The following is a 12,217-nucleotide window of genomic DNA, read 5'->3' on the forward strand; positions in this document are numbered from 1 at the left end:
GATCACAATCAGATTTTTTTATTGAGAGATAATAAAAAAGTAAAAAGATAGACAGATACCTACAATTTTAAGTATAAATGTCAATAATTTGATGTAGCCACTGTGCTCTGCACCAGGCTGTCCTGTTCTGTTTGACAGTTCCCTGTGTAGTTTTCACCCTCATCTCCCTTCTCCTCCCCAGGCATCATCGATCTTTCTCAGGTACCACACTTACCTGTCCTGGGCCCTCCATCAGCAGGGGCAGCTGGCTCCCCAATGGATCGCATCACCTACATCCCTGGGGGGAGCAGCGCCTTCCCAGGCAGGCCTTATACCACTTCCCCCATCTCACCTGGTAGGATGCGGTCTTCAAACTCGTTATTTATTTTTTCAAACTTATTTTTTGGATTTTAACATTCTATTATTTTAACATTTAAACATTTTCTTGTACAGTTGGGTCCTCGCATATGAACAAGATGCAGGGAACACCGTCGTCAGCTGACCGTGAACGGGAGCGAGACCGTGAGAGAGACAGAGAGAGAGACCGCGAGAGAGACCGAGAGCGAGACAGAGAGCGAGACCGCGAAAGGGAACGTGAAAGGGAGAGGGACAGAGAGAGGGATCGGGACAGAGAGAGGGATCGGGACAGAGAACGAGAGAAGGGAGGATCCCATGGGAACGTGGAACACGCCCCCATCTGGAGACCAGGTGTGGTGCCGTTTTTTTTGATCTTCATGTTTATTTTTCCATTCATCAACATCAGGAGTGTGTGTGTGTTCAATGGTCACAGTGTACAAGTATAAGATGAGTGTTCCATGCTCCTCAGGTACAGAGCACAGCTCAGGAGGCACCAGCAGCAGCGTTAGACCTTCCTCCCACTCATATGGCCACCAGCACTCCCCAGTTTCACCTCGCACCCAGGACAGTGTGCAGCAGAGACCCAGCGTCCTGCACAACACTGGTGGCAAGACTCTCTCTGTGGGCGAACACTCTGGCTCCTCTGTGCTGAGGTAGGCTGTAGAATGGCGTGATGTCTTAAGAAGAACCTGATCCTAATGAGCATGCAGTGAAGAGTAGATCGCCCTTGTTATTCACCGTGTCCTTGTGTCCACCCTGCCAGGTCCATGCCATCAGGGTCATCTCGCTACCCAGGATACCCCGGCCACCTCCAGAGGACAGGAGTGCCCCCCGAGGGCTTCCCACCTGGCATGGACTCTGCTGGAGCCAAAGAGCTGAGCCGAGATGGAGGCAAAAGTAGGGGAGTTCTCCCCAAGCACCTTCAGGACCAGCTCGGGCCCTCCAGTAAATCTGACCCCAAGCTCTCCAGTCCCAGTCCAGGGTGTGTGTACCCAGGGGCCTATCCCCCAGCCCCTGGTCGGCCCCCACACCTGCTCCCCCCCCAGTCTGATAACCCTCCCGGCCGTGGAGAAAGCGGTACTCCTAGTAGGGAAAAGACTCAAAACAAACCGGTGTCCATTCAGGAACAAGAGCTCCGAGCACTCGGTAAGACCACCATGACCGCGGCCAACTTCATAAACGCAATTATCATGCGTCAAATTTCTTGTGAAACGGGGATGCCAGAGACGGGCTCGGTTGTTGCCAGCAGCGCCACTGATGGTAAGACGCTCTGGATCCCAGGGTCCCCTCATCACCCAGAACCTCCCCCGTCCGTCTGTGGCCTATTGCACGCTGTGGTGGTTGGCATTATCAAATCAGCCCAATTCATTTACATTTTTTAACTTTTTTTTTTAAATGCTAAACTATTTTGCTTTTGTGCTGTTTATTCAAACTGTCAGTGTTTCTTCTTTAAAGATTTAAAGAACACAGAGGGTGTCCTCTTTAAAACCAAACCAAATTAAGTTGTGGCAGACGTGCTTGAGTAGAGCCTAGTTATTTCTGCTGTAGATTTACCTTCATTCGGACCGCATAATCAACACATTTCTTAATTTCACATGAAGAAGAGAAAGATCCAAGGTGCCCTTTAAGGTGTCATTCTAAAGTAGTTAAGCAGATGGGACATGTAACTAGGACATCCTTTGCTGCTTATTTTAATTTTCTTTTTATTAAGGATTGGACTTAAAATTGCCAGGTAGCACCCCCCCCCCCCCCCCACACACACACACACACACACACATTTTAGATGTTAACAGAACAGAACTCATAATGACAAACCACTTATTGTGGGAGAAATATCCAAATCAGTGAGCTGCATTTAAATAAGCTGTTAAATCCCATGATGATGCAAGGCTATATTTAGTTGGAAATATTTTACAACAATTCAGTATTTTTCCCTAAATTCGCCCAATTTGCTCATAACTTGACATTTGCATAGATATTCTGAGGTAGTGGCCAATGCCTTCCGAGCCTGACAAACAACACAGACGCATATTAGAGTCCTTCTGATGGACCATGTCGGACATTAGCCACATATTATAGGAGTGACGAATAAGACCGCTTTAGAGAGTCAGTCTGACAGTAGCTCAGAACAGACATTAGTGTTAGTCACAAGTGGGATTATTCTCATGATAGCCAATTGGAAAGCCTCATCAGCCAGCAGACAGCTTCCCTGGGGGTGCCACACGAAGAGGGTTAGTATACGCCCAAGAGACCAAGCTCTTTTGACATCTAGGGGGAGGGGGGTGCTGCAGCTTCTTGCCTGCCCCAAATTCTGCATGTCCCTTTACTGCTTCACTGTAATTTTTTTATTTATTTTTTTGCTCAATGCTCAACACATTGCTCCCTCAATCAGAAGCCCTTGAGAGTTTTGTCATCATTAGGAATGCGCCTCTTCATTGACATGCCTGTAGGGCAAGTGCATGCTGAGGTCAAGTGAGTGTTGTGGGAGGAGATGCTCCAGAGTAAACGGCAAGCTGCTTTTTAAAACCCCGATCAGAGACTACTGGATAAAAGTGATAAAATAAGCACAGCAATGTACAATTGTCAGCATTTTCTGAGCTGTAAGAAAGGCTGCAGTCCAGTCAAAAGCTCGACCTCAAATTGATCCAGGGTCAAAAGGATACAGTAGTGCCAAGTTAATAATAATAACAACAAAGAATTGATGGCGTGTTGTTGCTCTGGTGTCTTCTCTTTTCCCTCCTCCACCTGGGGAGGACAGTGAGTAAATGTTTCCCCCAGGTGCCAAACTTGCATCACCCTCTCCTGAGATGAATGCTGTCGTGCAGCAGCTTTGTAGGAAACATATGTGCATATGTAACATATATGCAGACAACATACATTAAAGGAGAGAGCCTGCTTGTGTAACTGCCAAAGATTAAAGGTTCCACAATAATATCATGTATGATGACTGGATCCAGTACAGGGGCTTTTATTCATCAGTTAGTTTTTTTTTGTTTTGTTTTGTTTTGTTTTTTCTTCCATAAGTCTCTGAAATAATGCTTTTGTGACTTTTTTGCTCTAACTCTGCACATATACAAAGATGGCCTTCAATACGTCATTCAGAAAGTGTCTCTCTGTGCCTGTCAACTCCACGCGTTTGTATCGCCGACGCGAAAGCTGTGAGAGCGTGGCTTGTTACTCAGTCTGCTAACTGTGAAATTTAAGCCTATCCTCAGAGCAGAGTGCACAATAAATAATTCACTAAGGCTCTGAACTAGATTTGTCACGTCCAACGCTGTCAAATAGAGCATTTTTGTGGCAAACTGCCTTTGAGCTTTTATGTGCAGACGCCACATTAAATGTTTAAAGGCCATGCACAGGGTAAAGTTCCGACACATGGACAGACATTTCTAAATAATGCTAGTTCTCCACCGCATGCCCTCGACTTCTTGCATTGTTCCGTTTTCAATTGCCTCACAAGACTAACACCTTGCTCTCTTTTGTCCTGCTCCTTTTGGGTACCTGTTGTGGATGTCTGCTCTTGTGTGTGTGTCTCTGTCTGTCTATTAATGTCTGTGTGTGTGTGTGTGTGTGTGTATGTGTGTGTGTGTGTGTGTGTGTGTGTGCGCGTGCGTGCGTGCGCTCTACCTGGGCATGTCTTGAACTCTCAGCTCAACAGAAGCTGTGTCCCATGGAGCAGCTGGGTCTGTACCAGTCTCCGTCCGAGGAGCGGCAGTCTCCAGGCCAGCAGCCGCCGTCTCCCTGTGTGAAAGGCAGCCAGAGGGTGGTCACGCTGGCTCAGCACATCAGTGTAAGCTCATCAAGAATCTGAAAGTTAATCATAGAGGAATTTTTGAGCCCTGTCGGAATTTAAATGTGTGTTCTGGCTGACAGGAGGTGATAACGAAGGACTACACCAGGCAGCAGCAGAATTACCACAGCTCCCCCGTCCTAGACCTGACCCGTCCGCCCAGCGCCCCTCAGCTGCCGCCCACCTCACAGGAGTCCGGGGTGTGCCAGCGGTACACTCCAGAGGGCCCTGTGGGCGACCGCAACAGAGACCGGTAGGAAGCCGGTGCATCCAAATGTTGAAGCTGATCAAAAAGGAACACCATCAGCTGCTCTGGAGTTATTTTGTTCTTCTGAGAGAAGAGACATTTAAATGTGAGCAGAGAAAGCAGAGGCCTGTATATTTGTGTGTGTGTGTCTGTGTGTCTGTGTGCGTTTGCGTGCGCGTTCGTGTGCTCTTCCAGGTCACCTCCTCAGCCCAAGGCATCGCCTGTCAATATGTCTAACGATGGGATTGAACCAGTGTCTCCTGCTGGAGCCAACTCTGACCCCGAGGCCCCGGGTGGAGCCTCCTACCCCATTGAGCAGGGAGAGCAGGGGTAAGATCCACACACCGAGGATCAATAAAATTGAAATATATATATTTAATAGAATATTGACACAAGAAATTTAAATGGAATATATTTTAAGTTTGGTCATTTTTTTACTGTTCTTTCATGTCTCATCACTCTCATTAGGCTCATAGTTTGTGGGGGATCAAGTGAGTTTTATTTCACGCCCTTACACTGGTTCTTCCCCTCCCTCCCCCAGCATGGCCTCCCGTTCGCCTCCCAACGCCTCGCAGCCCCCGGCCTTCTTCAGCAAGCTGACCGAGAGCACCTCGGCCATCGTCAAGTCCAAGAAGCAGGAAATGATCAAGAAGATGACAGTGGTGGGGAGCGACTGCGACTTCAGTAAGTGTGATCTCAGTGGTATCTCTCCCACGGCGTCAATAAATCATCTCACATGCAAAGGGCAAAAAAAACTGGGACTCATCGAGTAATCCTCTTCAACACTTTCAGACGCCGGTCAGCCCGGCACCGAGATCTTCAATATGCCAGCGTCCACCACGGGAGGTAAGCTGCGTGTGCGCTATGAATTATCAGTGTACCTGGTAGGTCAAAGAGAATGTCCTCTGTGTCCTCTGCAACAATCTGGTCGAGTTTGGGTGCTGTATTGGACCATCGCTATACTTGGCACTCTGTTGCTATCGCACAATGTGGCTGTAGCACCACCACCTTTCCGACTTTACCTCCCACGACTCCTCCGTCCAGGTCCTGTGAGCATCCGCAGCCACGCCGCCCCCGAGGCCTCGGGTAACTCCATCGGCCTGGAGGCCATCATACGGAAGGCCCTAATGGGGAAATACGACGACCAGGCCGAGGAGCGCTCGCCTTCCAACGCCCTCAACACCATGGCCGCCGGCGGACCTGCCGCCATGTCCGCAGCTGACGGGCGGAGTGAAGACGCTTACTCACAGCAAGGTGCGACACCCCGCCCCCCTCCGCTGTGTCGTGGTATTGCGATCACATAACCATGCTCAAGCATGGTTTTAACGTATTTAGAGAAGCGTGGAGACAGTGGGGTCACGGCTGCATCCGAAGCTTCTCTAACCAGAGCTCACCGTCTTTGCAGGCGGGGGAAAGCCGTCCAAGGGCAGCGGGCGCTCCAATGGGCGCAAGGCCAAGTCCCCTGGTCCGGGCCAGGCAGGCGGCGAGAGACCGTCCTCTGTGTCCTCGGTCCACTCAGAGGGCGACTGCAACAGACGAACCCCCCTCACCAACCGCGTCTGGGAGGACCGACCCTCCTCCACAGGTAGAGATGGTATACATGTCTCAAAAACATTGGTGTGTGTGTGTGTGTGTGGACGCCAGCTGACCTGTGCCATGATGGCGTCCTTGGAAGGCTGTCCTATTTCCTCCCTGGGTGTGTTCCTAGGATCTTTTTTTTTTTTTTTTTTTTTGTTTAAATAACGTGTGTTTGATTCCTCCCTCCCTCCAGACTCCACTCCCTTCCCATGTAACCCGCTGACCATGCGTTTTCCTGGTGGTATGGTGTCCGCTCCCTCCCCCTCCTCTGGTCAGCCTGGGGCCCAGGGGCCGGGCCAAGGCCAGGGACCTGTGCAGGGCCAGGGGCCAGTGCAGGGCCGGCCCTGGGAAGAGGAGCCCAAACCCCTACTCTGCTCTCAGTACGAGACCCTGTCCGACAGCGAGTGACGGAGACGCTCGCAGTGAAGCACAGCACCCCGCCCTGCCGCCGCCCCTCCCTCCGTACTGCTGCCGACACAGACACGCCCTCTCCATGAGCACACACACACACACTCACACACCACGGACACACCTACCGAGGCACACGCCCGCCTCCGCGCATCATTCCACTCAACTTTTTCCTCTATCGCAGAGTGAGGACCCTGACGTCCGACCAGCCCTCCCATTTCTACACATCTGAGATTCAAGGCAGACCGCCGGAACATTGCTGCTCAGTGTGTGTGTGTGTGTGTGTGTGTGTGTGTGTGTGTGTGTGTGTGTGTGTGTGTGTGTGTGTGTGTGTGTGTGTGTGTGTGTGTGTGTGTGTGTGTGTGTGTGTGTGTGTGTGTGTGTGTGCACGCGTCTATGTGCGCTCGCACGCGTCTATGTGTTATGCACTGACTCCAGGACTACTCTAAAGGACAAATCACTTTTTTTTTTTATTATTATTTTTTTTTTTAACTTTACACAGTTTATTTCTTTATATTATTCTTTTTTTTCCCCTCCCACTGGCCTTATCAACACGGACACTCTGACCTCTCACCTTCTCAGGAGGGTGCGCTGCTCTGACGTGCTTCTTAATGGTCCGTCGAAGGAGGGGGGGCCCTGGGCGCCAAGTACAGTGCAGCAGTACTAACGGTACCTCTCCTACCACTACCCACAATCCCCACCGCTCCCTCTCGGTTCTTCTTTTCTTTTTTTCTCCCGTTGGTTCAGTCCCGTGTTCGATAACGGAGCAGTTTGTTTGTTTTTTTTGTTTTTTGTTTTTTCCCCTGACGGTGAAATTTTTGATGGCGTCAGTCGTCATCTCTCTTCTGCAACAATCTTTGTTTTGTTTTGTTTTTTGTTTATTTTAGTTGGGGAGGGAAGTCTGTGGGAGGGTCATGTCATTGGTTTACAGGGTATAAAAGCTGTTTATTGCTGATGTCATGGTATGTGAGGTAGTTAATTGGACAGGGGCGAACGGGGGGATGGGGGTCTGATTGGGGGGGGGGGGGGGGGTCTGATTGATGGGATCGCACTGAGACAAGTGACACTTTCTCACTATTTTTATATTGATCCTGTCCGTGTTAGTCGCAAATGTTTTTTGGATGTTAAGCACTTAGTTGTCAGTCTGTTTCACAATGGCTTTTTTTTTTTATTTTTTATTTTTTTTTTATATATATATGTATATATATATATATATATATATATATATATATATATATATAATTTTATTTTATTTTTTTTTACAAATCTGTGTTTTGGGTCAGGTGAAAATAGACTTTAAAGTTAAAAAAAAAAAAGGAAAACAAATAGAAATCCCACTGTGGAGGTTTCCTCTTCACCTCCCTCTCCCCCACGTCTGTTTGGTCACCTGCATTCTTCAGTGCCCCCACACTCAAGCGACAATCACGTTTTGGTGAACACTGACACGGCCGCTTTGAGCGGGTGGAGACGGGCCTTAACGCCGCCTCCGGGCGAACTCCCCCCGGGGGCGACGAATTCAAAACAAAGCCATCTTTCCGAGACCTGTGGGTCGGCGGCGGCAGCGAGCACGGGCCGCCCCCGCCGGAACCTCGTCAAAGGATCTTGTTGTGATGGTCTGACCTTTGACCTTTTTATCGCAGAGTAAGAGCCGTCGGTGTTGACGCGACTGTCTTTTTTTTTTTTTTTTTTTTTTTTTTTTTTTTTTTTTTTTTTGTCATTTCTTTTTTTCCACCTAGGCAGTTTTTGTACAGTTCTGAGATATTTCTAGTGTTAAGTGCCATTTATTTTAAATATACATTACTGAAGTTACAAAGTGACGCACAATTTCTGTTTTCGCCCTCCCCCGACACACGCCACGCTTTCTTCATCACACAGGGAAGTTGAGAATCAAGAGGAAAATGAAATGTCCTGCTTTTAAGAAAAAAACGGAACTAAATGTTAGCGTGTGTGTGTGTGTTGATCGCCCCCCTCCCCCTTTACCCTTCGAATCAATCACAGCCTTAGCTTTTTATGTTTTACTCATTTGTCTCTCTTTGCCTCAGAGTTTTTCGTTTGCGCCCACTGCAAACACCAACATACTTCACCGTGTCCCTGCGTTTTCTAGTGGCCGACCCTGTAGAGCCACACTTTTATCTGACCATACTGACATGTATTGAGGTGGTTTTTTTTTTTTTTTGTTGTTTTTTTTTCCCCATAGCCTCATTGTTTTTAAAGGCCACTTTAAACCGTAACCTGCGTGTGATTTAAAGGTGGAATGTGAATTATGGCTCTCGACTGTCCACGGCCGCAAGAGAACTCACCTCTCTCTGGCTCCAGTTCATAACGTTGCATTGGCAGACCAGTTGAACATGAACAAAAATGACTGTTATGGACTACGTCCGCTCCATCTCCCGTCCCTGCCCTCGACTGGTGGACTACGCCCCGCAATGCTGTATACGCAGACGGGACCATCCGCCCGGTCGTGGTTTCGGGCCGGAACAATCATCAGCGGGGGCAAAGGGGGCGGGGGGGGGGTGATTACTACAGCCATGCCATCGTTTATTCACCCGCCTTTTCCCGTGTGCGTCCGTAGGATGTTGATTTCAGTCGTCAGTGTGACTGTAAAGAGACTAAAGCCATATTCAGGTGTTCCCTCAACAAAAGGATTTTTTTTTTTTTTTTTTTTTTTTTTTTTTTTTTTTAATTAGAGTTAACTGAATTTTAACAATCACACCCATGTCCAGTTTTTGTTTTTTTTTCCCCTTTGATTCTCACAGTCTTTCTCCATTATCCATCGTAACGGTATAATTTGTAATCAACAATTCTTCTAAACAAGTGGAGGAACTCGCCCGTCTCTGGACTGTCAGAGGTTGGCTGTGACACAGAACAGTACATTGTTAAACCATATTGTGCATAATGATTTTTTTTTTTATTATAACCCACTGTATAATAGCAAGGATTGTATATAGAACTGAAGAGATGTAAATATTTATGTGGCTTGCTTCAAGGTTGGTATTTACAGAAAACAAAAACTATTCACACTGTTAAAATCTACATGCCCACCAGCAAGCTTTGTGGATAGCAGTGCAAAAATGAAAACAAAAAAAGACACTGCCTTAATGTTTAAATAAAAAGCTTATTGCCATTGGAGAAAGTTCATCTGTTTTTGTTTTGCTTTGTGTTGTTTTGCAATCCTACGGTAGTTGACGTTAGTGGCCACTAGGGGGCGCCAAACCCCTTTGTGCCTCCCTAGTGGCCGCAAGGCCGATGGATGTGGCTCCACCTTGCAAAATAATCCAGTTCCAATATGCCTTACGGGACATAACTAAATATGTGCTTTCTAACAAAAAATGTGATCTTTTGTGAAATGAATGCTACAATTGTGCTTAAAGTTCCAAACTAGAAGCAGATGTGAGTTGGGTGCCTACTTCACACATGTGGTTGCAGGTTTTAATTGTAGGCAGCTATTGTAAGGACCCCGCCGACTGGCTTAACGTTACAGGATTCCAGTCATTATGGTCAGGCCGCCTGTGTATTGTGTGTCCTGATATAGCTACCATGGCGGAAGGCGTACGCGCCACCCTAGGAGGTGATAATGTCACAACATCAAGTCGCCGGCTCCTTGGGAGTGTAATTCACACCAATTAGTGTCCTCCACCCCACCCCCACTCCCTTCCACCTGGAACCCCACGACCCACCGCGTGACTTGTGACTGATGGGCTCTTGACAGAATCCACTAAAGCAGAACAACACAACTCTAAATCCTCATTTCCCACGGCTTTGCCTTTTCAGCTGCAAGTCTGCACGACGCCGACCACAGCGACAACTGATGAGTGAACAGATAAGGATCACAAAGGTTAAAGGGCGTTGCAGCCCATTTCTGTCAGGATTTATATGCACTGTTTCACCGAAGAGCGATTCCTCCCATTCAGTTTTTAGTTTGGAACTTCGATTCTATATTTGCTTAAATGTGCCGGATCACCTTTTTAAGTACTGCTGCTTAAACCTACCTTTGATAAATGAGGCCTTGGTGAGTCTTTGAGCGATGTTTAGGCCCGACGGCGGCTTACTGGAGACACTAAATCCTGTCCAGTGCCTCAGCTGGGGAAGAAAGGGGCGGAGGTGATGAAGGATTTGTGCTTCTTGGTGGGGAGACTGCCAGGCACCCACCCAAATCCTTTCTACACCTCCAGCCAATGCCGCCAGAGCTACTCTTTTTATAATGACCTTTATGTGTATAGCACCCTCCATACGCGACACAGAGTTCTAAGTGCTCTGCGTTTTGGAAGCCCTGGATCTGGGCCTGGAGTCCCTCAGGAGCCGACAGCGCAGGGGTTGTTCTTCCAACTGCATCAGGATAAACCGGTCTCAACCGACGGATTCATCATTCTCAGAGCAGCATTTGAGATACTTCATGAAGCAATAGTTTTCCTATTTCTTTTTATTTTATTTTTTTTTCCTATTTTCTTTTATTATATTTTCTTTTCACATCAATGTTCACCATTAGAACCCAGGCCACACTCACTGATCACTTTACCATTTTGATACCATTTTGTTTATTTAGACACTTTGGTGGGGGGGGGGGAAAGCCTACATGTTAATTTGTTATTGGACATTAATTTTGGTTTTGTTACATGATGTGGGGGAAAAAATGAGATTGGAATGATTTACTGTTCACTAGTCCATGCAGGTAGCATGCAAGTTGCAGTGTAAACGTTATTTTATTTATGGGAACGCTTATGGTGTTAGTTATAGTAAGTTTTATATATATCAGCAATTTGCAGTGCGTTTCCTAAATGCTGCTCATGTTGAGGATGTTTTCTTCATTTGCTGGTGTTCCGTCTGTTTGCATGTGTTTTCCTAAATTGCATTGCAATCCCTTGAGCTCTCAAGGGACACCGAATTCCTTCAACTTGAGTTTAGTTTCACGAATATCTACAGCTTGAATTTTTTTGGATCTGAAATTTTAAACATAGGAAAAAAAACGTTTTTGAAATCTAAAAGTGAAAATATTTCCATGTTATAATTTCAAAATGGTTTAAATGTATATATATAAAATTAAATGGCTTTAAATTTTCAAATCATTATGGCACTTATTTGCGCTAGAGTCAAATCCAAGCTGTTGACGTTGAGTCATGTTGTTTTCCTCGTAACTTATTGATTGTTAATTTAGTTTATGATTATCAAAAAAAGATTGATAAGAAACAATGAACAATCTATGCGCTTGGTCGCTGCTGCCACCGCCCACGACTCCAATCGATGAGTACAAACAACGATGCAGCCAATCAGAGCGTCTCTGAGGTCTACCGTTAGCCAATCAGATTGCCCTGTGTCAAGACAGGGGAATGAGGGCTTTAACCCCTTGTGTAATGCTAAAATATACAGTATTCTTAAAAAATTATTCGTTAGGAAAAATGCACAGGACGGTTAGGAATAAAGTATTTGTGACATTTGCTTTGTATACATTTCAATGTAAACTAAAGGAAAATAAATACAAAGAATAAAATACATTTATAATAATTAAAATACATATTTTTCCATCGCATTAAATAGTTATTAATAAATCTGCCTCTGCCAGATAAATCTGGTCTCACGGCTGAAATGTGCCCCGAAAATATCCACAGCAACGAGAAAAACAAAACAGCGTTTGGGAGTTACTTGTTTATTCAGTTAGGATATACATCTTTTTTTAAATTATTTTCCTTTTGACCAGAACAAGAACAATACTTTGACACATTGAAATGTACAAAAATATAAAGAATTATGAAGTGCCTCGATGCCACATATACAACAGGAGAAAATCTTTACAGTAACAAAAGAAAAAAAAATCAAGTGTTAGGAAACACAAACGTATTATTTTACACACCACCAAAAACATT

The 12,217-nt window shown here is 46.2% G+C and overlaps 2 protein-coding genes across 2 annotated transcripts in view; one reads left to right on the top strand and one right to left on the bottom strand.

Annotated features, from left to right (window-relative positions):
* Nucleotides 1-7,157, top strand: part of ncor2 (nuclear receptor corepressor 2) — a gene marked incomplete at its 5' end in the record, with an annotated part of 86,160 nt that extends 79,003 nt beyond the window's left edge. The window contains 12 exons of the mRNA XM_080004680.1: nt 182-334; nt 433-687; nt 806-989; nt 1,100-1,596; nt 3,987-4,126; nt 4,210-4,379; nt 4,569-4,703; nt 4,915-5,057; nt 5,166-5,219; nt 5,418-5,627; nt 5,779-5,967; nt 6,145-7,157. Coding sequence (XP_079860806.1) covers nt 182-334; nt 433-687; nt 806-989; nt 1,100-1,596; nt 3,987-4,126; nt 4,210-4,379; nt 4,569-4,703; nt 4,915-5,057; nt 5,166-5,219; nt 5,418-5,627; nt 5,779-5,967; nt 6,145-6,359 — 2,345 coding nt within the window. The 3' untranslated portion in view covers nt 6,360-7,157. The remainder of the gene's footprint in view (nt 1-181; nt 335-432; nt 688-805; nt 990-1,099; nt 1,597-3,986; nt 4,127-4,209; nt 4,380-4,568; nt 4,704-4,914; nt 5,058-5,165; nt 5,220-5,417; nt 5,628-5,778; nt 5,968-6,144) is intronic.
* Nucleotides 7,158-11,984: 4,827 nt separating this feature from the next.
* The window catches only part of rflna (refilin A), an 8,765-nt gene continuing 8,532 nt past the window's right edge, over nt 11,985-12,217 (bottom strand). Inside the window, exon 4 of the mRNA XM_080003316.1 lies at nt 11,985-12,217. This exon is cut by the window's right edge and continues 2,142 nt beyond it. The gene's annotated coding sequence lies outside the window, so the exon portion shown is untranslated.

This window comes from Zeus faber (genome assembly GCF_960531495.2).
Source record: "Zeus faber genome assembly, chromosome: 7".
Taxonomy (NCBI): domain Eukaryota; kingdom Metazoa; phylum Chordata; class Actinopteri; order Zeiformes; family Zeidae; genus Zeus; species Zeus faber.